This window comes from Ambystoma mexicanum, chromosome 2q (assembly GCF_040938575.1).
Source record: "Ambystoma mexicanum isolate Mex_15411 chromosome 2q, UKY_AmexF1_1, whole genome shotgun sequence".
Classification (NCBI taxonomy): Eukaryota; Metazoa; Chordata; class Amphibia; order Caudata; family Ambystomatidae; genus Ambystoma; species Ambystoma mexicanum.
The window spans coordinates 531,689,860-531,715,167 of NC_090924.1; the positions used below are offsets into that span (position 1 = coordinate 531,689,860).

Consider the following 25,308-nt stretch of genomic DNA (forward strand, 5'->3'; position numbering starts at 1 on the left):
CTGTGCCCTGACAGTCCCAGGGCCTCACTGGGAGGCCTCCAAAGTGGACATTTCACATGACAAACTACAAGTCTTTTGCAATTAATTCTGTTGTGCAATGTGGATTTGTGGAATATATATGTACTGAAGAGTACTAATAGCAATAAGGGAAATTGTAGCAGCTAAATAAACATACCAACTGAAACCCATAATACACCATTTGGCTTCAATAACCAATTTCATGATGCAGCTTGAAGCAAATGGAATGTTCTCCGTGTCTGTCCACAGGATGTCCAAAACCACACATGATGGTAACTACGTCCATTCAGAACCTTATGAAGATGCTCTATTGGGCTTTCTGCCGCCAGGGCTGATTGATATTAAAATGGGGTTGTGGGCTCTATTTGGGAGCAGGATATACATGTGTGGGGGAAGGCACCAATGAAGCATTGCCTTCCCTAACTCCTGTGGTTCCATGTGCATTTGAGTTGCAGGCCACTAATTGCCTACACAAGTTCCTCACTGACTCCCGCCAGTAAACAAACTGATTGTGTTATCCTTGATTTAGTGCAGTTTCCATTGTTATAATCGTTTCACCTCATCCAAAACGTAACCATCGTCCTTAATTGTTTTCAATCCTATCTCACAGAGGAACAATCAAAAGTTGTCTTTTATCTGCGTTCGATCATCACGCTTGGTGCACTTCTGACCAAGATCAATTCTGAATGCTGCTGCTCAACGTGATTGTGTTACTTAATGGGAAGTAATCCAATCCGGTAGGCTGAGAAAGAGGGAGGTCTAACATTCTTCATGATTACAGTAGTGTGCCACCAGTAAACGACTGCAATGTTAGCTTTCACAGTACAAAGAGTATTGCATTACATCTATTGCTTTGAGAATGAGGAACTCTAACACCTCCCCACCCCACAAAACTGGAATTCTGTATAATGTCCTTTTCCCCCTGGCATTACGGCTCTGGGTTTGCTCGTTTTTTGAATGTAGAAAGATGGATTTTTCAAAGAGCTCCAAACATGTACCTGTGAACCTCAATGTTGACAGACATGACTTCCTCCTTGTTAGTGGACGAGGCTTTTGCTAAGAGTTTTAATCTGCCCGTCACATTAACTATGAAGTTGACTGTTGGCTGAAGCAGTGATCGGTTGTCTCTATGTCCAGCAGATGTCTGCAGGAGGAGCAGAGACCAGGGAATATGGAACAGACCACCAGCGTGATTCCTTGAAAGGAGAACGATGGACTTGCGGGTAGTGTGGTGCCCTCGTTTTTCACCGGAGTTCATTTTACTCCTGTCACTCCAAATGCTTTTTCATGTTTTCCGCACCAGGTTTCTCTGGGAAGACATATACATCATGACCATTATGCGTTTCTCTGGAATGCTCAAGTGCACTATATTGAATATTTGTTTGTAAATATCAAGTCAGAATTTTTATTTTTATTGTTGATTCTGATTTCTTTTGCCATAATATTTTCCATGAATAGGGCAATGCAAACGTTGACATATGCCAACATTGTGGCTGTGGCATACTCTACTACGAACAGAGTTGCCCTGGCCTTCTCACTCTAAACAAATTGTGTAAGAGTTATGATACTTATCCCGCAATTGAACTGGTCATTCGTAGGAAATTAGGGTAACACACACACAGTCCCCTGTACAGGAACCTCGAGCTGTACAGCTACTGTTACCCTCAGACAATGCAATACAATGTATATCAGAATATTACAATTTCTCTTAGACTGTACCAGTCCCTCAGTGTGTGGCCATGCAAGTTTATTCACTCTCAGGGGTGGCCCACCTTCTGGTTAATCTTCCCCTGCATGTCCACCTCTTTCTCCTTGCACACAGTCTACTCTGGGCTCTGTCACCTCTGATAATCAGCTTGGAAGTCCAAGATTTCTCCCTCTCTCTGGGGTCTGTTAGGTTATGGTAACAACTAATAGACAATCGCACCTCCACGCTTCCACGGTACGCTTAAGCACATCTCATTTCCATCACAGAACCACATACTGAGGGATTTCAGTACTCCCTCCCCCCACCCCCCAAGCACTAGAAACTGCCAACACAGGATTGCACTTGTTCGCAGTAGCATTAAGAATTTCCCCTTTTCTGATCAGCACTACTTTGAATGTTCTACCCTGATTCGACAGACCACCATACTATTAAAACTCTATCCATACCCATCATTCTCTTTCTTACCTGTGCAAATCCTTCATGCGCTTTTAACTTATCTCCCTCGTTGCCCTTTACCCGTCCCCCTTTTCTACCTTTAATAATTCTCTCACAGTCCAAGGTCTGCGAACTCCATGCATGTCCCCATATTTCACTCTCCAGATAAGCCTCAGTGCTGTTAGATCTCAACAGCAAAGACGGACACAGTAAAAAAATAATCTCAAAGAATAACGGTCTATAGGATTAGTCTGTGGGGCCTGCATACTAACGAAGTTCACATAATGGAATCCGCAGTTGCCTTCATTTAAAGAAAAAGCTCAACAAAATCAGTCTTACTAGAGTTATGTATTTCAGCTCCCAAACCAGTGTACATGCATACACACAAACTGCATTCATTCCCCTTCAGCCAGTGGTGTATGACGCCTCCCACCTTTCGACCCTTTGTCCTTCCAAGGTACACATAAGAATTAAGGAGAAATGTTTAATGTTCGTCACTATTTTCAATTTATTTGCAGCCAATTACCTCCACGAGTACTATAATGCGAGGATTGTTTAATTAGATCAGGCATTATTGGTACAAGATGAAGAGTAGTCTACTTTACTTGAATATAAAACATGTTCTTTTTACAAAACACCTTTTTTGCACACTTTAAACATTCTCGGCTCACAGCACTATTTAAACCCCCATCAGGTGCAAAGCTTCAAAAACATACGTATTTATTTGTTAAACACGGAATTAAAATGTCAAACTACATGCATAGTTTTTGATGATCGAATATTACAATAATAAATATAGTACTAAAATTGTGACAAATAATGCATCTAATACACACAATTCATTGATACATAGTAAATGCTAGACACACAATAGAATAACCAGGGCATCTTTTTTTTGGACTCTTTATTTAGATTGCAGGTTAGCAAGTTACAGCAAACTTTCGGACCACACAATTACAGCAGGCTTCCATCTCAAATGTACAGTTTTATAGTTACATTTACTCATGTATATAACATCTCATGTGTTTCCCATCCCTTTTCCGGTAAGGTGTTCCTTAAATGGCCCCACATGTCTTTAGGTCTGCTCGACACCTTGATCGTCCAAGTGTATCCCTCCTCCAGTCACTCACAAATGTCATTTCTCTTAACTACTCCTGGGATGTTGGTGCCCTCCTGGATTTCCATTTCAACATTATGCATTAGGCGGAGTTTGTGCGCAGAGTTCAGTCTGCAGCAGTGGTGTTGCTGAGACGAGCTGCAGCTACTGCTACTGGGCTATTGAATCTTGCTATGCTGTGACTTTAAGGAAAATAAGCTCCACTGCCTTTAAATACTCCAGGCAAGCGCGGAACGTGTGCAGAGTTCGTGGACAGAGTTCAGTCTGCAGCAGTCCGCAGCTGAAAGCAGAGGTAAGCACCAACATATGGCCGAAATTGGGCCGCTGACTTGTTCAAAGTTAAAACAATCTTTACAATCTTTGCAATTACGGGATAGTCCATTGAACAAAAACATGTTGTGCTCACAAGGTGAAGAGCAAGAACTAATATGCGATCTGGGGGGGGGTACGACTGGTCAAGGGAGCAGGCCGAGCAGCGTGAGGATTCGTTGCCTGCCACCCAAAGTATTGGGCGTATAAATACAATAATTCCTTCCCTTGCCCACATGTCAGCGGACAGTCTGCACGCAACAAAACAGCTTATGAGATCATCAAGCCCCTCAGAGAGGATTGAGGCAGCCGTCGTTGTTGTCGAGGAAGCGTTTGTTAACGACGCGGCGAGCGTTCCGTGTGCAGGGGCGGAGGTCTCTGAGCACGAGGGGACTGTTGCCGGCGATGAAACAAATTTAAATACTAATGTTGATACGAACGCGGATGCAAGGTTGAAAGTGATAGAAATCAACACGGCAGCCTTCCAATCTCCGTTTCGATGTAACTGACATTGAGCTTTTGGAGATGGAAGTGTCACCGGCATCTATGGACACAAAGCTCCTCAAATTCACTTTTCTGGAGAAGGCTGGCAGTGCAAACAATGCCGCCGTAGAATAACACTATGCAGTGTATTTGTCCTTAATTGAGTCTCAAAGGAATATTGAAAAAATTAAAACCACGAAACCTGATAAGTGTGCGAAACCATCACTGGAGAAAAGTTGTGCAGATATGTCAAGCGAGATTACCATTGGTGTTGCTCAGTCCACCGGAAAAACGGTTCCTGTCGTTCCAAGAGAATCAACATGTCATGCGTCTGCAGTGGCGCATGTGGTAACGCTGGAAGCTTCAGAGCCGGGGGCTACATTGAGTCTGGGAAAAAGGGCCATAGAAGTCGGAGTGAAGGTCTAGACTTCTACCAAGATGGCCGCCCGAGATTCGGATATCAACGCACTACGCGTTCTACATGGTACGTTGTATCCGTTCCTCTTCCGGGTATTCCACTGTTGCTCTGTGCAGCGATTCCTCCATTCGTCTCCCTGCGTCCAGCTCATCTCTCTCCCTCTTCGCCAGTTTACTCTATCGTTTCTCTTTCTGTTGCCTTGCCCTCCCGCCATGAGATTGGTCTGCTTCCTGTCGCCATTCACTGGTATCCGGCTCGTTGTTCTCTTCTTCATCTCTTCTCTTCGTCTCTGCCCCATGCTACATATTGTGGCCACTGATCTGTACCTCTGTACATCCTTTCACCATTCTGGTGTTCCATCTAAACTCAACTCTATTTTTTCATCTGTCATTGATTCCGTGCACGGTTCACTACCGATTTCCTTTTGGATCTGGATTCTACACTCATTTACTTGTTTGGAAGTATTTAACACCAGCCTCTCTCAGAGCAAAACTATCTTCTGAAGGCTTCCCTGAACACCTGGAGCTTGTCATCAGCAGGGTTTTTTGGTGCTTTCAAGCTTTTTCCCTGCATTTTGGGCCGTCTCCCTGGGGTTCCCTTTGGCTAGGGCTTTAGATCCTGCTAAAATGGCCTCCAGTGCAGCCAGACCCTACCTGCATTCCAAGAAAGACAAGAAACCAAAAGAACCAAAGGAACTACGAAGACCCAAACGCCGGACAACATCAGAGGCTCCCGACCAGACCTTAGAAGCAAGAGGTGAGAAGTGGTCACGGGAGGGTACACCTGAGTTTATCTCGCAGGACAGAATACAACGCCCAATAACAGAGATGGCCTCTCTGGTACAGTACCAGGAGATGGTGGCCGCCATCCAAGGTTTGACTGCAGAAGTACAGAGCGTATGAGCTGAAAATGCTACATTGAAACTATTGGTTGCCAATCGGGACGAAACCAAAGGTGATTTACCGCATATTCCTTTACCATTTGATAAATATGATGGCAATCCTCGAGCTCTTAAGGAATTCATCGATGCTTGTCAAGTTTATTTTGCCTTCAGGCCTAAGACTTATGAGACCGCCAGGTCCCGTGTAGGTTTTGTAGTCTCAAAATGGACAGGAAATGCCCTGGCTTGGGCAACTCCCCTGGTAACAAATAATGATCCAGCCCTTCAGGATTACAATCTATTCTTACAACAATTTTGTGCGCAATTTGAAAGACCAGAAGTTCAATTTTCTTCATATGAAGCAATCTTGGATATTCGTCAAGGTTCAGCTGATGTTCAAACATATGTATCACGTTTCTGGAAACTCGCAGTAGAGGCGGGTTGGCCGGATTCGGCTCAACAGACACTATTCCGAAGAGGACTTCATGAAGACTTAAAGGTTGAACTAGCCCGAGTGGCGAGACCTATGACTTTTCAAGACCTAGTTACACTAACCTTACAGATCGAATACCGTTTAACGGAACGCCGGCAAGAAAGAAGGAGAGGTCGTACCTATACCCCAATGACCAATCTTCTCCCTCCAACAAAGGAAATGTGCCCTCCGGAACGGCCTCTTGATGAACCTACGCAGATTGGTCTCACTAGAGGACCATTGACTGCGGAAGAACGTCAGCGAAGAAGAGATGCAGGGCTGTGCATGTATTGTGATACTTGCGAAACATTTGCTACGCAATTGCCCAGAAGTACCACCTAGAAGAAAGGTAAACTACAGCCTCGAACCTAAGCAGGGGAGATTTCAGGGGAAGCCACAACAATCCCTGCCTTCAATCCCAACCTGTCAGACCTGAAGAGGATGCAAGATTGATGGTTTTTGCTGTGAATCTACAGATCAATCCCAAGAGAACCATCGAAGTATTGGCGATGCTAGACTGTGCAAGCACAATCCCAGGATAAACTGGGAACAGAATATTCTAAGTTTTAGCTCCACTGACTGTTTTCAAAACTGTCTTCAGACTACAGAACTTGAAGATACGCACCTGGGTCAAGAAGTCCTTCTGAAAAATCCTGTAGTAACAACCATTCCGTCTTGTTACTCAAAGTATTCAACAGTCTTTGAGGATAAGAAGCCCAGAATTCTACCGCCCCATAGGGCAGAAGATTGTTCAATAGACTTCCTGGAAGGTTCGACGGTTCCTTTCGGTCGTATGTATCCCCTCTCTCTTGCAGAAAAGAAGGTGCTCCGAGAATATCTGAACGATAACTTAAAGAATGGGTTCATCACGGAGTCTAGATCCTCAAGGGGAGCGTCACTCTTTTATTTCTAAGAAAGGTACTACAGAATTAAGACCTTGTATAGACTATCAGGATCTCATCAGCATCACCAAGAGGGATTGTTACCCAATGCCATTCCTACGGGACATACTAGAGGCGGTACAAGGCTCTTTGATCTTTACCAAATTAGATCTACGGGGAGCTTACCATCTCTTAAAGATCAAGAAGGGAGATGAATGGAAAACAGCCTTTCGTACCCCATTGGGCCTCTTTGAATATAGGGTAATGCCCTTTGGACTTGTGAATGCTCCTGCGATCTTTCAGAGATATATCGATAAGATCTTTTCGGATCTCTTGTTTCGATCCGTTGTTATATATCTGGATGATATATTAATCTTCTCATCTTCAGAAAAGGAGCACTATGGTTATGTTACTGAGGTCTTGCAACGTCTCTACGACAACAATCTCTATGCCAAGCCAGAGAAGTGCCAGTTTCATGTTTCCTCAGTTTCCTACCTGGGGTACATTCTGTCCGAAAACGGTATACAGATGGATCCTAGTAAGGTAGAAGCTATCTCCAAATGGCCCATACCACAAAACGTGAAGGAAATACCAAGGTTTTTAGTCCTTGCAAACTTTTATAGACTTTTTATTCCATGCTTTTCATAAATTGTTCTCCCCATTACTGCTTTACTTAGAAAGGGAGTGGAGTTTCATATGGACTCGAATGCGGTGAAGGCCTTTCAGACACTAAAGACTTTGTTTGCTACTGCACCCATTCTAGTCCAACCAAATCAATCCCACCAATTCATCCTAGAGCCAGATGCTTCAAGGGGGCATTGGGGGCAGTGTTACTCCAGAAGACGGAAGATGATCAAGAACACCCTATTGCATACTACTCACATACACTATCTACCAGTCAGAGGAATTATTCAGTACTCGAGAAAGAACTACTGGCGATGAAGCAAGCCGACCAAGAGTGGAGACATTTATTGCAGGGTGCTGTTCAGCCTTTTCTGATCAGAACAGATCACCGTAATTTAAGAGTGCTTCAACAGATGGAATGTACCAATGCAAGACATGCCAGGTGGGCCTATTATTTTTCTCAATATGACTTTCAACTCACCTACATTCCTGGATCACAAAACCGGGTGGCCGATGCTCTTTCTAGAAGCCCACGATTACCCATTGAGAAGTCTCAAACTAGAGAATAACTTTTACCGGATTAGATATTCATCACTCATGTGTCCTCATTTCTTCAGGAGGTTAAGAACCACACGCATAATACAGACATTTCTGCCCTTGGGTTGATTCCTAAGGAGGGTTTGTTATTTCATGAGTCTGCATTATATCTGCCTACCAAACCATTACAAAGGACAGTTCTCTCCTGGTGTCACGAGAGTCCCTTAGCAGGGCATAAGGGACAGAAGGGTACATTAGAGTTAATAGGAAGGAGCCTCTGGTGGCCTACGGTGACTAAAGATGTCACGGAATATGTCTCTTCATGCCCTATCTGTGCCTCTAGTAAGGGGGCAAGAGGGCATACCATTGGTCAACTACAACAACCTCCTTTGCCCACTCGTCCTTGGGAACATGTTTCCACTGACTTCATTGTGGACCTTCCGTGTTCAGAAAGGAAGCAAGCTATAATGGTTACTGTGGACTCCTACAGCAAATTAGCCAATTTTTCTGCTCTATCCAGTCTACCTTCAGCTCAAGAAATGGCATCCGTTTTTCTGAGGGACATTGTCCGCCTACATGGCCTTCCCAGAGTGTTACTGTCAGACAGAGGGTCCCTATTTACCTCAAAGTTCTGGACTGCATTATGTAATCAATTGGGTATTCAGTGAGCACTTTCCTCTGGGTTTCATCCACAGAGTAACGGCCAGACCGAACGCCTCAATGCCACCCTTGAGCAATATTTACATTGTTTTTGCAATCGGCAACAAGACAATTGGTCATCATTATTACCATTAGCAGAGTTTTCATATAACAATACTTACCATACTGCCATCCGCATGAGCCCATTTATGTGTACCTTCGGCTATCACCCCCAACATCTCCCTTGAGAGAATTTAACTACTAGTAATACATCTTCAGTGGACCAACTGCTCCATGAGATCCAGAGAGCCCATAAAGAGGCCAAAATCTTGTTAGAAGAAAGTAAGAGGAGATACAAGGACTCCACGGATCTACGAAGACAAGCAAACCTAGATTGGGGTCCAGGAACATTAGTATGGTTGTCCAATAAATACTTACCCCGGTGGGTACATGCTGGAAAGTTTTCTCCTAGATACCTTGGTCCGTATCCCATCACAGCTCGGATCAATCCAGTGGCATATAAGCTTCGGCTACCAAGGTGTCTACGTAGGGTTCACCCAGTTTTCCACACCTCTTGTCATGTGCAGTAGGAAGGTTACCCTCATGCACACCGCTGTGCATAACACTCATAGGGATAGGGACACTCGCTCCCTCACCCCCGGGGATTCCCCGACACATAGCACAGCTAGACTCCCCAAGTCACGGTCAGCTCCTCATAATGTCACGCTACCGGTGTTGCGGGGGAGGCGTCATCAGCAATTGTTCCAAGGCTCAGTCAGAGGGCAACTTCATTGGTTCCCTCGTCTCCAGTGGCAACTGCCATGGAGATTGCGAGAGGGCTGGAGCAGCTGATTGCAACCACTTCCTGGTTTCGGGCCGACTTCCCGATCACATGCCCTGAGCTCCGCTCACGTGATCGGGAGTCGTCAGACATAAAAGCTGGGCAATTCGAATCGGTCGCCGCTTCACAGCTGTTTCCACGACACTGTTCGGCGTTCACAATTCACGTCTCGGATTCTTTGGACAAAAACCTAGTTTACGGATTACGGACTGGTTATTCTTGCTCCTTGGATACTGTTGTTGGTTTCTGCTCGGATTCATGGACTTTTGGATTTTGGCTAACTGTTAACGGATTGTTTCGGATTCCACGTCTCTGCTTTGTCACTTACCCATCGCTGCCCGGATTTGACCATTGGATTGTTTTTGACCTGTCTTTGAGTTTTTCCTTGAACTGCAACGGTGCCTCCAAGTATTCCACGATTACCATAGTACCACGAATACTTCAAGGATCACACAGGTGTGTAGCCAGTGCTGATTTTCTGGCACTAGGCTTTATGGATTGCTGACACTCCCTTGCACCATAGCCTCAGAGTCCCTAGCACCTTTCCATTGAACTTAGGTAAGCCTTTTTTGGAATTCAGTTACATTGTTTGAAAGTACTGTGCTTGTTTGTGCTAATACCTGACTTCCTTCCAACAGCTCTGGGGTCCTCGGCGGCGTCTGATCCTGCGAAACAACAACCACCTGTGGCCTCAAGGCTCCCACAGGGAGTAGTTTTCTCTCTCCCTGTGGGGAACTTGGGGACAGAGGCCCATATACTCTTCACGACGCGGCAAGTCAAGACAGACTGTGAAGCCACATTGTTGTGTTGAGTATGGAGGCCGTAGCCAACGACCCTGTGGCTGCGTTGGTACAGGAAATCACAGTGTTGAGGGCAGATATGACGGCCACCAATACTGCTATACATCAGCGGTTAGACCTCATCCAAAGTGCACAACACCCCTTACCCGCTGATGCAGAGTTCGGGGATGCCACTGCCCAACCCTCAGTAGCACAACCTGTTGTCCACACTGCAGCACCCCAGGTTCCCGTACTCGTGCCCACGGCCTTTCCCCTGGCCGCTCCAGAAAGATTCCATGGAGATCCCAGAAGGTTTCATACATTCCTAAACCAATGCAAACTACATTTTCTCTGTAGACCCCAGGCCTTCCCCGATTCCACCACAAAGGCGGCATTTACCCTATCCCATCTAGCCGGTAGAGCTGCAGCTTGGGCTAACCCCTTATTGGAAAATGACAGTCCCATTCTTTATGATTTCGATGTACTAGTCATGGAAATGTCTCATGTATTCGACACACGTCATAAGGCCCAGTCCCGGGATCTCGAGTTATTGGACTTAACTCAAGGAAAGGGCTCACTCATTGAATACATTGCCCGATTCAAACAATTAGCTGCTGAGACCTCATGGCCCGAAACAAAAAAGGCAGTGGTGTTCTATAGAGGACTCAGTAATTCCATGAAAGATACTATGGCTGTCACCCCCTCTCTGCCCACACAACACACTGAATTAGTAGACCTCGCCCTACAGATTGACGCACAGCGTTCCGAACGCAAATCCGAAGCAGGGTTTCCTAATACAGTTCAGGCCTCCCCTTCCACAGATACAGGTGGCGAACCCATGCAAATAGGCGGAATCCGCAGTCCGATTTCGGAATTAGAGAGAGAGCGCTGAAGAACTGACAACGCCTGCTACTATTGTGGCCTAAATGGACATTTTGTAAAGACCTGTCCTCGACGTCCCAAGTCTAAAAATCCGTTTTTTTTTTCGGAATGCTCGACCCTAGATCCGAGGGCCGGATCGAGCAGTTCTTCTACTCCCTCGTACATGGTACCCACCTTTGGGAGGGTTAGGCCGGTGGTGGTACAGGCTACGTTAAAACCCACACCAGATATTGTTCATACAGTTTCCATTGTTATTGATTCAGGTGCCACAGGCAATTATGTCGATATAATGTTGGCCGAGTCATTGAATCTACCTCTGGTTACCAAACAACACCCAGAACCTGTACAGGCAGTGGACGGCACAGCACTGATTTCCGGTCCGATCAGACAACAAACTGCCCCAATCACCCTAACTATACAGAGCACCCATCAGGAAGTTATTTCCTTTGATTTAATCTCAATGCTACAGTTTGGTTTGATTTTAGGTCTTCCATGGTTGAAACAACATAATCCACTGATTGACTGGAAGTCTGGGCATGTTCATTTTGAGTCAGAATTATGTCAGAATGTTTGCCTCACCGCACCCGAAGGCATTGAATCACCCCCACGTGCGTTGGGGGCCATTGCACAACTCACACTGAACGGTGACATTCCTTCTCCTTCAGAGCCACACCTGGTGGAGGCTGTTGCTACCGGTATTCCTGCAAAATACCAGGATTTTCAGGAGGTTTTCGACAAGGGCTCTTCCCAAATTCTTCCTCCACATCGCCCTTACGATTGTCCCATTGACATAATTCCTGATTCCATCATTCCTTCGGGACGTATTTACTCCCCGTCTCCCTCGGAGGATCAGGCTCTAAAGGAATACATCCAAAAGGCCCTGAAGATTGGTCACATACGCCCTTCTACCTCCCCGGCGGCCAGCCCTATTTTTTTTGTTCCCAAGAAGGAGGGCGACTTACATCCCTGTGTGGACTACCGCCGCTTGAACTCCATTACCGTAAAGAATCGGTATCCAATCCCTTTGATCACCCCGTTGTTGGATAGACTAAGTCACGCCAATGTCTTTACGAAGCTCGATCTCCGTGGAGCATATAACCTGATTAGGATTCGCCCCGGAGACGAGTGGATAACGGCCTTCTGTACTCGTTATGGGCTGTTTGAATACGTGGTTATGCCCTTTGGGCTTTGTAACGCCCCAGCCACGTTCCAACGTTTTATGAACGAGGTATTCCATGATTTGCTGGACGTATGTGTAGCAGTATACCTCGATGATATCCTCATTTTCTCACAAAACTTAAAAGAACATGTGCTACACGTCCGCGAGGTTTTATCTCGTCTTCATCAATATTCACTCTTCGCTAAGCCTGAGAAGTGTCAGTTTCATACTGACAGTGTAGAATTTCTGGGATTCCATATCACCCCCGGGGGTCTATCCATGAATCATTCCAAGGTCCGTGCTGTTAGATTGGCCGAAGCCCAGTAACCTCAAGGCATTACAATCATTCCTGGGCTTCTCGAACTACTACAGGCGTTTTATCCAGGATTTTTCCTCCATTGTAACACCCCTTACTGCATTGACCAGCCCTAAGGTGCCTTTTGTGTGGCGAGGTGAACACCAGGCAGCTTTTGATGCATTAAAGACAGCATTTACCACTGCACCCATTCTAAAGCATTCCGACCCAGAACTCCCCTTCATAGTGGAAGCAGATGCATCCTCATTTGCTCTTGGCGCAGTGTTATCCCAGCATTGTCCCTTTTCGGGTCAGCTACACCCGGTGGCGTTTCATTCCCGAAGGTTTTCTCCTACTGAAAACCATTACACTGTTACGGAAAAAGAGTTATTCGCCATCAAAGATGCCTTTCAAGTCTGACGGCATCACCTATTAGGGGCAAAACATCCAATCACGGTATTCACAGATCACCGCAATATCCAGGACTTAGCCTCGCTCAAATGTATCAATAGCCAGCATTTATTCTTTGCGGCCTTCGACTTCCAGATCAAACATCTATCGGGTTTGTCCCATGGAAAGGCAGACGCATTGTCTTGTTCCCTTGGCAGGGTCTCCTTGCCTGTTTTTCCTGAAACCCTATTAGACCAACACGTCGTTTGCCTTTGTACACCTCCTTTACCACTACTGAAGTCAATTCGTACATGGGTTTCGCTACATCCCGAACAAATCTCCGAGTGGGATCCTGTGTTTCATGATGGGTTACCATTCATCCAGAATAAATTATGTTTACCAACAGCAGACAACTGCAATCTCGCTTTGGAATGGTCCCACGACAGAGCAATTAATGGACATCCTGGACAAAAGCGGACGTTGGACCTCCTCAGGCGCTGGTGTTGGTGGCCCTCCATGAAACGTGATGTAGAAGACTATGTGAACACATGTGCATTATGTGCCCAGTGTAAACATTGCCGGGGGCGCCCAGTGGGACTCTTACATCCCTTACCTGTACCTCCTAGACCCTGGCACACGGTTTCGATGGATTTCGTGACAGACCTGCCCCGAACCAAGGGCTTTGACACAGTTTGGGTGGTGGTGGATTCCTTCTCTAAAGTTGCTTGTTTCATTCCCTGTTCTGGCATTCCGTCAGCCCCAGTGTTGGCCAGCCTTTTCTTTAAATCTGTCTTCTGTCTTTTTGGGCTACCCACGGTTATCATTTCGGACAGCGGGCCGCAGTTCACATCTCGGTTCTGGCGGGCGCTCACAGGTCTTTTGGCCATCGATTCCCGTTTTTCATCCACCTATCATCCGGAAACGGATGGCCAGACTGAGAGGGTGAATCAGGCCATGGAGCAGCATTTACGTTGTCTCATTTTACAGCACCAACGATCATGGCTAAGTGTCTTACACCTTGCTGAATTTGCATATAATAACGCTTTACACGCTTCTACCGGCTCCTCTCCTTTTTATGTTCTGTATGGTCAGCACCCCCGTACCTTGCCTAATCCCGATTTCATGCTTTCTGATAATCCTGCCGCTGTTGCTTGCGCCCGCGACCTGTCGGCCGTTCATGCCCAGACGCTCACTCATCTTCGTGAGGCTCAGGTGTCTGCGAAGTCTGCGGCCGATAGACAGAGGACTGTGGCATCCTCCTATGTTGTGGAGGACAGGGTTTGGCTTTCTTCACGTCACCTCCGATTGCCGGGCTGTCGCAAATTGCTCCCCCGTTTTGTAGGACCCTATAGGATTTCTGCAGTGATCAACCCGGTGGCCTATCGCCTTTCTGTTTCCGCCTCTTGGCGCATTCATCCCGTGTTCAATACCTCCCTATTGAAGCCTTGTCCCGCTTCTACCTGTCTCCGGTCTACCCCTGGTCCCGTTTCTGTGGATGGTACTGAGGAATATGAGGTGTCGAATATTTTGGGGTCTCGTGTGGTTAGGGGTGGTCTCCAGTATCTCGTGGACTGGGTGGGTTTTGGCCCGGAGGAACGGTGTTGGGTTCCTGCGGAGGATGTCCATGCCCCGCGGCTGGTTTCTCGTTTTCACCTGGACCATCCCGCCTGCCCACGTGGTCGTGGGCCATTGGGGGGGGGGGCTCTGTCATGCGCAGTAGGAAGGTTACCCTCATGCACACCGCTCTGCATAACACTCATGCTCATAAGGATAGGGACACTAGCGCTCTGACCCCCGGGGATTCCCCGACACACAGCACAGCTAGACTCCCCAAGTCACGGTCAGCTCCTCATAATGTCACGCTACCGGTGGTGCGGGGGAGGCGTCATCAGCAATTGTTCCAAGGCTCAGTCAGAGGGCGATTTCATTGGTTCCCTCGTCTCCAGTGGCAACTGCCATGGAGATTGCGAGCGGGCTGGAGAAGCCGATCGCAACCACTTCCTGGTTTCGGGCCGACTTCCTGATCATGTGCCCTGAGCTCCGCTCACGTGATCGGAAGTCGGCAGACATAAAAGCCGGGCAATTTGAATCGGTCGTCCCTTCACAGCTGTTTCCACGACACTGTTCGGCGTTCACGATTCACGTCTCGGATTCTTTGGACAAAGACCTCAGCTTAAGGATTATGGACTGGTTTTTCTTGCTCCTTGGATACTGTTGTTGGTTTCTGCTCGGATTCACAGACGTTTGGATTTTGGCTAACGGTTAATGGATTGTTTCGGATTCCACTTCTCTGCTTTGTCACTTACCCATTGCTGCCCCGATTTGACCATTGGATTGTTTTTGACTTGTCTTCGAGTTTTTCCTTGAACTGCTATGGTGCCTCCAAGTATTCCACGATTACCATAGTACCACGAATACTTCAAGGATCACACAGGTGTGTAGCCAGCGATGATTTTCTGGCGCTAGGCTTTATGGATTGCTGACGCTCCCTTGCACCATAGCCTCAGAGTCCCTAGCACCTTTCCATTGAACTTAGGTAAGCCTTTTTTGGAATTCAGTTACATTGTTTGAAAGTACTGTGCTTGTTTGTGCTAATACCTGACTTCCTTCCAACAGCTCTGGGGTCCTCGGCGGCGTCTGATCCTGCGAAACAACAACCACCTGTGGCCTCAAGGCGCGCACAGGGAGTAGTTTTCTATCTCCCTGTGGGGAACTTGGGGACGGAGGCCCATATACTCTTCACGACGCGGCAAGTCAAGACACCTCTCTTCTTAAGGAATATCGGATGGATCCTTATCAGAGAAAGAAGAAGAAATTTGTCACCAAGGGTTCCGAAGAGCCCGAAGAATACGAAGTATCCCGGATTGTGGACTCTAGATATCTTAGGGGTGTATTGCAATATCTAATCCATTGGAAAGGATATCCAATCTCTGAGCGAACATGGGAACCCAAGTCACATATATATGCTCCCAAATTACTACAGCGATATCATCGTTTATATCCGGCAAAACCGGGAGGGGTGCCTGGTGGAAGGGGGCATACTGTCATGCGTCCACAGTGGCGTATGTGTGTTAGGGAGAATTCTCTGTAAAGGCTAATTTCCCAAACGTAGTGAGTCCCCCAGCAGCTTTGCTGGATTTTTGAGTTTTATTTTTTTCTCCTGCTAAGAATGAGACTCTTTTTCTCCCACTCTTAGACCTGATTTGAGGTGTTCCTTTGACTTTGTATGTGTTTCATGGGCTATGGGGTCCTTTACCCCATAGGGTTTCATGTGTTTTTGGTATGTGGGTTACACCGCACTCTCCGTGCAGTAACCCAGGAGTGTCGTAGCGACCCCCACACATAGACTCCATACCCTGGGACTGACTACTGTCTCCCAGGGCATGTAAAGTCACCATTGGCTTTACAAGTCTTAAATTGTGAACAGAACCAGTACAAACCATCATATTGTGGATGTACTGGTCGGGGCAATTCGATTGCCCCGGGGTCTGTTGTTTGAGGGGGCACCGTCCAGTCCCCCCCGACAGAGTTTTGGCTGGTGGCAGTGGATACTACTTTTTATATCCGACCGCAAATATATTCCTATGGGATTTTCCCATTGTTCGAGGCTACCACTTTTTAATATAGCCTCGTACATACCGCCGGTTTATGAAATTAATATAAATTCACCGGTTGGTATTTTTTTGCCGAAATTCGGTTCCAAAATGGCGTTTGTGTTCGCTTCTGTGACTCCAACCCATGTCGAGCCCTTTGTTCCACTTTTTGGTGGGCTTCTCCACAGAAACCTCCAAAAAGTGGTGCCACTCTGTCTGGGTACCACAGGGGGTGTGGGAGGGGTTTAGGCACCCTGGACTGAGTTGCCTTGGAAACTCAAGTTGCACTCTGGTGTGACTGGCCCAGTGGTGAGCCGCCCGGCTCACCACTTAGCATGTTTGATTGACAGCTAGGACTGATGAATGGGGGCTTTCTGCATAAAAGCAGGGCTTTGGGGACTGGAACTTCAGAAGTCACCACATGACCTAAAGAATCCGAGGAGGGAGAAGCCGAGCCGACCTGCAACAACAACACCACCGGTGGAGCCCTGCTGAACCGTCTCACCACTTTTCCCGACGACAGAGGAGATCTCCAGCCCAGGAGAGTCTTCTTCCTTTGACTGGTGGGGATAACCAGTTTGCCCGTCCTTTCACCTCCCTGGATCATCTCGTGGCCGTCTTGCCTGTGCCAAGCACCCCGGCAACCGGAATACCACGGTTTACCACTACGAATAAAAGGGTAGTACCTTGTAATCCGAGAATTCCGCGGCTGGTTTCTTCCCTGGCAGTGCAACGACCTTCATCCTTCCTCCACGTCGAGACCTCCTCTTCCTCTGGACGAAACATCGACTTGCACCTGCTGCCAGGAACAACTGCCCCTGTTGGAGCGTTCTTCCCATTTCAGGTGCTGTGTCCCGCCTGGCTTCCCTTGCGACAGATCGTTTGGGGTGACAGTAAATCCTCGACTTTCTAACCTGGGTTAGCCTCGGGCCTGTTAACTAACTTTTCCTGACTTGATCTCATCTTTTTTTGAACTATCTACAAAGACTCTTTTGGGCATAACCCCACTGTGTGATCCTGGACATATTTCGCTTGCTCTCTCTAAGAGTGGGCCTGGCATTTGAACTTCCTTGCTCTCCAGTAGACTTTGCCTAACCTGCCTCACTGTGGTTCTTTTAAAAGTATTGAAATTGTGTGCTTTCATAACTCTGCCTTTTCCCTCCCTTTTTTTTTTATAACTTATTAGAGTGCCATCTTAGGTTAAGCGCTCACCTCTGTCTGAAAATAAGTGGTGTTTCTCACTAAGACTAGTCTAATAAGTAATCGGGGTTGTATATCTATAATAGTGACTGTGTGTTGAATTTACTTACCTCTTTTTGTGCTAGTGTAATTTACAAGTGTGTCTTTAAATAATTATATACTTTTACACCAAAGCTCTGGTCGGTGTTTGCTTGTGCTACTGTATCTCTGTACCTATTGTGTATACTCTATATACTGTCTAACTCTTCTTGAGAGAAGTCTGGCTGCTCAGCCACAGCTACCAGGTAAATCTGGGTGGTACAGACTGCTACCAATTGGGTTTACTGCCAACACCCGTAGTATTAAGCCTTTTGCAGTGGTCCCTAAGGGAACTGCACAGGTTTCTGCCTAACAATGTGGCAACGCTGTAAGCTTCAGAGTCGGGCGCTACATTGAGTCTGGGAAAAAGGGCCAAAGAAGTCGGAGTGAAGGTCTAGACTTCTACCAAGATGGCCGCCCGAGATTTGGATATCAATGCACTACGCATTCTACGTGGTGCGTTGTATCCGTTCCTCTTCCGGGTATTCCGGTGTTGCTCTGTGCAGCGATTCCTCCATTCGTCTCCCTGTGTCCAGCTCATCTCTATCCCTCTTCGCCAGTTTACTCTAGCGTTTCTCTTTCTGTTGCCTTGCCCACCCGCCGCGAGCCTGGTCTGCTTCCTGTCGCCATTCACTGGTATACGGCTCTCTGTTCTCTTTTCATCTCTTCTCTTCGTCTCTGCTCCGTGCTACATATTGTGGCCACTGATCTGTACCTCTGTACATCCTTTCACCATTCTGGTGTTCCATCTAAGCTCGTCTCTATTTTTTCATCTGTCCGTGATTCCGTGCAGGGTTCACTCCCTATTTCCTTTTGGATCTGGATTCTACACTCATTTACTTGTTTGGAAGTATTTAAGACAAGCCTCTCTCGGAGCAAAACTATCTTCCGAAGGCTTCCCTGAACAGCTGGAGCTTGTCATCAGCAGGGTTTTTTGGTGCTTTCAAGCTTTTTCCCTGCTATTTGGGCTGTCTCCCTGGGGTTCCCTTTGGCTAGGGCTTTAGATCCTGTCAAGGTGGCCTCCAGCGGAGCCAGACCCTACCTGCGTTCCAGGAAAGACAAGAAACCAAAAGAACCGAAGGAACTACGAAGACCCAGACGCCGGACAACATCAGAGACTCCTGACCAGACCTTAGAAGCAAGAGGTGAGAAGGGGTCACAGGAGGGTACACCTGAGTTTATCGCGCAGGACACAACATCACAAGTCAATGGGTTTGACATGGCCGGTCGGGAATCCAGATTAACGGAGCGACTAAAAGCTGATTTTGAGGAAATTAAAGACAAATTGACGGAGAGCTTTTCAAAATATATAAAACAAAATGACAGGCAGTCAAGGGTGAACATGGAGTTAGATCAACTTCAGTCATCTGGAGCAGGAAATTCCCTGCAAAGATCTCATATACGCCCGCCAGTGCAAGTGCAACATGAGGATCTGATACCAATCTTGGGACCAGCACCTGTATGTCACAATGTTCTACGTCAAAGATGCGGACCACAATGAATGAATCGGTTCAGCGGTCTCCGGGCATTGTGGGACTTGCACTACAAGGCGGCTTTGAGCCGACAAGTACGAACAGCGATAAGCAACGAACGTATGTCGATCAAGAGTCTTCTTTAAAATGTAACCTGTCGTCCGCGGCGGCAATACAGATTCATAATAATGTGTTGGCCCGCGACGTCGCTGGCGTTAATCCCTTTTACTAAGCTGTTTGAAAATGTAAATGAAGCAATTCATAACAGTGGTGAAATACTGGGACAAATAAACGAAAAAATATCAAAAATGGAAATGTTAACTATAATGCTGCACGGCCAATTGGACAATGAGGCAGCAAAGTCTGCATCTTGGCAAAATAGACTGAATGATGTAGCCCTGTAAGATAATATTGAAAAAAAAACGTTAATGGAGGCCGTGCTTGTATGCATGAAACAAATGACCACCAATTCAAAGAATACGTCCAACATGGACTCGAGAAAGAGGTGCAGTGTCACAAACGTTGCAACACAGTCAAATCTTCAAGGCGAGGTGCATCCCAGGACTTACAACACAAATGTGCAAGAAGGTGTTGGTCAATTAGTGATTCAGGGCGAACAAAGATCCTAACCTCTACAGCAAATATCATAGGGCGTCCCGATACACCGAGCAGTGAGCAATCTAGCTCTTATAATGTTTGACATGCCTGTGGAAAATGCAAACATGGAGAACTTTGATAAAGAACTTATGCAAAAGTCTCCTGTAGTTGCCCACTGTTCGACTTCAAAAATGTTGTTTGGAATTTTCAGTGGTACAGCTAAAACTCTTAGAACGGAGCAGACTAAGCCGAAAATTCAAGATGTGGGATCTGGTCCAGTCAAATAAATAAATAAATAGATAAAATATTGTGCCGCCGAACAGAGTGACTGGCAGCTCAAGAAAATTCATATGAAATTTAACAACTCCTGCCAAACCAAGTTTATTTGTGCGTGATTAAATTGTGGTGACTATCAAGGTTGGACAAATGGACGGGCTGATAAAAGTAGCTGATGCAACAACGAAAGCCATTTTGTCGAATCCAAAAAAACGACTGAGATTAGACTCTGAGGGCACATTTGATTCAGTCAGTGACTTTGTCTGAAGACCTGTGTAATCTAACAACCTACTCTGAGGATTTTGAGGAGGGTAGCAGTGCTGAGTGTCACGAGGTGAGCTCCATGTGTCATACTGGAGTGGATAGTCTAAATACAGCGGCCGAGAAGTCAGCCGTGAATCCCTTAACTTCAAAAACACAAAAAGGTGCATTAAACGAAGGAGCAGCAGCTCCGGTAGACATACAAGGAAGAGCTGCAGTAAGACAAGTAAACGTATTACCGATAGCTATACAAGGTAAAGCTGCAGAAAGTCAAGTAAATGTTGCTCTGGAGACGAAAAAGTTGACTCAAGTAAGACTGAATCCGAAATTAACTGCAGCACAAAGACAGAAAGAATCAACACAATCAGAACGACGAAAACCGGTGGCCTCTAATCCTCTGGCTTGGAAAATCCGTATTGTGAATGTATTTGAAGACGATAATGATGTCAATCTAAACAGAGGAAACTTTATATAACTTCTGCATACAGTACCTGCTCTGAGGACAGTGTCTACTCTAGACATTTGCATTGTTGAATATATATCAGAAGAACGAGCCGATAGTCTACTTGCATATAAAATCGCAGGCAGTGCGAAAGACTATAATGGCCGCAAAAGAAGAATTATTGTTTCTGGGCTTCGAGATCTCGGAAGATATGTGTGAGACACAAATAAATCAACTGAGCACTAACAATAAACTTCCGAATGAGGTTACCAATGAGCAGCGCAGAGATGAACTAAGGCAACATCTGAATATGGTGCCAAATTCTCAACAAACATCTGGCAAAAGCTACATTGGCGTGAGAAACCATTAGCTAAAGCACAGCGCCCATGAAACGTGTTGTACACTGATATCTTGAAACACACGAGGATTTCAACACTTTTATGATGATTTTCCAATGGACTTGAGCGATCATTTCGCAATATGCATCCAGGAAACTTGGCTGAGAAGTCCACCGGTGAAAGACGGCTACACGACCTTGTTAAACCCAGCAGAGAAAAATCCCCAAGGCCGCCCATTTTCAGGGTTAATAACAATGATAAAAATTGGGACAAACTGGGAAGTGTTGGAAATAGAAAACCCCAACAGCTTTGTTCATAGTACTCTGATTCAACATTCCACCGGCAAAACCCCGAAATTGCAGCAGTTGCTGTTAATTAATGTGTACTGGAATCCAGTCAAGATATCCTCGGAAAAGTTCATATCATCTGTTTTTCTTTTTTTAAAAAAAAAAGATTTTTTATTAATTTTATTCAAACCAAACAACAATAGAACAATACAAATCAAACACGCAGTGCAATTTACAACAGTTCAATTGTTCACTACTTAATCTTGGCCACTGGTCCCCCCATCCCACCCCCTTCATGAGCCTGTTTGTTTCTCTCACCCTGTATCTGCTACACGTGGCGGGGTCTCGCTTCCCGCAGATTCTGTCGGATCTTGTATTGTTCCAAACAATTCAGCTATTAATGATTTTTATGCCATCAGGGTTCCCGCCTCTTCCTCCCCGCCTATATTGTTTGCCTCTTGCCATACCATCGTTTCAGCTTCCGCCCACTTCTGCAACGCCTTCCACCACACCTCCACCCGTGGCTTGTGACACGTCTTCCATCCCATGGCAATCCTTCGTTTTGCAAGCACATATGCCAAATCTTTGTTTCCCAACATGCTTAAGTTTCTGCGATCTAGGGAACCCTCCCAGCAAGCAGGCCCAGGCTGTGTCTATGATGATCGTGACCCCCTTTTCCGCCAGTTTCTGTGCCACTTCACCCCAGAAACGCTCAATTACTGGGCATGACCAAAACATGTGTGTCATGTCAGCATTTTCATCATCGCATTTGGGACATGCCTGTCGTCCCGCATTTTCAAACCTGGATATCCTCAGAGGTGTCATGTATGCTCTATGCGTTATATACAATTGTATTTGTTTTAGTCTTGCATTCCTTGGCACCTTCTTGTGGTATCCCAGGGCACATTCCCACATCCCATCCTCTATCGGGGCTCCTACTTCCACTTCCCAGTCTAGTCTCAATTGTGTCAGCTCCTTCCCGACCTTAGTCATCACCATCTCATACAGTCTAGAAATCTCATGCCCCCCCTCCGATATGTCATATATTGCCCCCATGATAGCATCTGGTTCTTCTTCCATTACTGTTTCAGGCAACGTTTTCCAAATTCTCTGTACCATTCTATGATACGTAATATATTGGCCCGTATGTAACCCCGCTTCTTCTCCAAGCATTCCGAAATCCTTAATGGTCCCCTCTTGCCAAATGTCCGCTAGCGTTACCAACCCCACCGATTCCCAGTGGGTCCTGATAATCACCTTTAGCTGCATATCTTCCCCTATCAATGCGACTAGCGGTATATGCGGGGAGCATGGGAATGGGTTCTCCATCAGCCGGCATGCCCGTCGCCACATTTTCCAACCAAGCATCATCATCCCGGGGCGCTCTCTCATTTCTGACTCAGGCAGCCAGATCATCTCTCTTGGTTAAAATCGGGTGCAATCATGCCCAAACAGCCTTAATTCATGGGTCTCTTCATCTGAGAGCCATTTGGCCACATATTGCAGCTGGCTCGCTACATAATAAACCTCGAAATTTGGCAGCTTAATCCCCCCCCTTTTCATAAAACTTCTGCAGCTTCCATAGCGCCACTCTATTTCAGGTACCATGCCACAGGAAGTCCCTACACATACTGTTCAATTTAGTAAAAAACTTCTTGTGTATCATGTATGGAATATTACTGAAATAATGCAGGATCCTAGGTAGGACCACCATCTTCAGCATTGCACCTCGTCCCATCATTGCTAGGGGCAACTTCACCCAGAAATTCATACATTTCTCAATTTTTACAATAGCTACCTCAGTGTTGTGCCTATGTTCCTCCTCTGCCGTGTGGTACACGTCTATCCCGAGGTATCGGAAAGAACTAACCACCCATGGTATTTGTAACACCGGTAACCTTCTCACAGCTGCCCAGCGGAAAATGCTTGATTTGTGCGGATTCACCGCTATCCCGGACAGCCCCGCATACCTCTCCATCACTTCCAGGATGTACTGGAGATTTTCTTCCGGGTACTTCAAGTATACTAACAAATCATCCGCATATAAGGATGTCAGGTGTCATCCCCTCCCCTATCTCAATACCTATCATATCATATTGTTGCTAGGGGCTCCAGGGCTAGAATGAAGAGCATCGGGGACCAGGGGCATCTCTGCCTGGTGCCTCTACTAAGTAGCCACCTCTCGGATATCACTGATCCTGTTCGAACTCTGGCTAGCGGCTCACTATATAGCATCTTCGCCCATCTAATGTAACCAGGCCCCATTCATACCCCTCCAGGGCCGCCAGCAGCCATGGCCACTTGACCAAATCGAAAGCTTTTACCGCATCTAGAGACACAATCGCCATTTCGCCTTCAGTCTTATTATCCCATTCGACCACCCGTTGGAGTCACGTTGTGATTGTGAGTTATGTTCCTATTCAGGACATAGCCCGTCTGGTCAGGGTGTATTAATTTGCTAATTACTCTTCGCAATCTGTTTGCCAGGACAGCTGTCAATATCTTGCTGTCCTGGTTCAGCATCGACAACGGTCTGTAAGAGCCACAGCTATGCCCCGGTTTATTAGGTTTGGGGAAGCGGTATTATGGTAGCCTCCCTAAGCGACTCTGGCAACCGTCCTACCTCAAACGCTTCATTAAGCATTTCTAGCATTGGTGGGAGCACTTCCTCTCTATATACCTTATAAAATTCACTTGGGACCCCATCCGCCCCCGGGGTCTTGCTGGTAGGCAACTGCCTCACCACTTCTTCTAACTGACCAGAGCTTTGGTATAAAAGTATATAATTATTTACTTAAAAACACACCTGTAAAAATACACTGGCACTAATATGTCAAGCAAGTTCAAACACAGTCACTATAAGTATATACACCTCCCTAGTTAATTATTCGACAAGTCTAGGTTAAGACACCACTTATTTAGCAAAACAGAGGTGAGCGCGTAAAAGTAGATGGCACTCCAATAATTGGTTTAAAGAGGGAGAGAAAAAGCATAATAGGAAAAACACACAGTACCAACACTTCTAAGAAACCACAGCAAGTCAAGAAAGGCAGGGTCTACTGTAGAGCAAAAAGTTAATAGGCCAGGCCCACTCTTGGAGAGAGCAAGGCGGAATGTGCCCAAGATCACACAGTGGAAATGCACTCAAAGTCTTTGCAGAAAAGTCAGAAGAGGTTGGATCACGTTAGAAAGATAATGTTAGCAGGTCCGAGGTCACCCCAGGATAGAGAGTCAAGGATTTACGGGACACCTTGGACAGTCTGTTGCAAGGGAGACCAGGCGGGACACAGTACCTGAAATGGTGAGAAAGCTCCAGCGGGTGCAGCGGGGCAGTTGTTCCTGGCAGCGGGTGCAAGTCAGAGCTTCGTCCAGGGGAAGAGATGATCTCGACGTGGAGGAAAGCTGGAGGTCGTTGCACTGCCAGGGAAGAAACCAGCCGCAGAGCAAGGGGTGCTTGGCACGGGCGATTCGACCACGAGACGATCCAGGAAGGCGAAAAAGGCGAACTGGTTGGTCCCACCAGCTCAAGGGGAACAAGACTCTCCTGGAAGAAGATCTCCTCTGTCGTCGGGAAAGTGGCGAGTTTCGTACAGCAGGGCTCCACCGGTGGTGTCGTTGTTGTAGATGACTCCGCTTCTCCCCTCTTTGTATTCTTTAGGTCCTGTGGCGACTTCTGAAGTTCCAGTCCCCAAAGCCCTGCTGTTATGCAGCAAAACCCCCATTCATCAGCCTAGCTGTCACTCAAACATGCTAAGTGGTGAGCCGGGCGGCTCACCACTGGGCCAATCACACAAGAGTGCGACTTGAGTTGCCAAGGTAACTCAGTCCAGGGTGCCTAATCCCCCTCCCACACATCCTGTTCACCCCAGAGAGAGTGGCACCATTTGGAGGGCTTCT

At 46.6% G+C, this 25,308-nt stretch overlaps 1 protein-coding gene across 4 annotated transcripts in view; it reads left to right on the top strand.

Moving 5' to 3' along the window:
• REXO5 (RNA exonuclease 5) overlaps positions 1-25,308 on the top strand; it is a 1,375,618-nt gene that overhangs the window by 1,293,558 nt on the left and 56,752 nt on the right. The window contains exon 20 of one of the 4 annotated variants that reach the window (XM_069647650.1): positions 1,159-1,235. The exons of the other annotated variants lie outside the window; for them this stretch is intronic. Coding sequence (XP_069503751.1) covers positions 1,159-1,219 — 61 coding nt within the window. The 3' untranslated portion in view covers positions 1,220-1,235. Of the gene's footprint in view, positions 1-1,158; positions 1,236-25,308 lie in introns of those variants that run through there. 4 annotated transcript variants of the gene reach the window in all.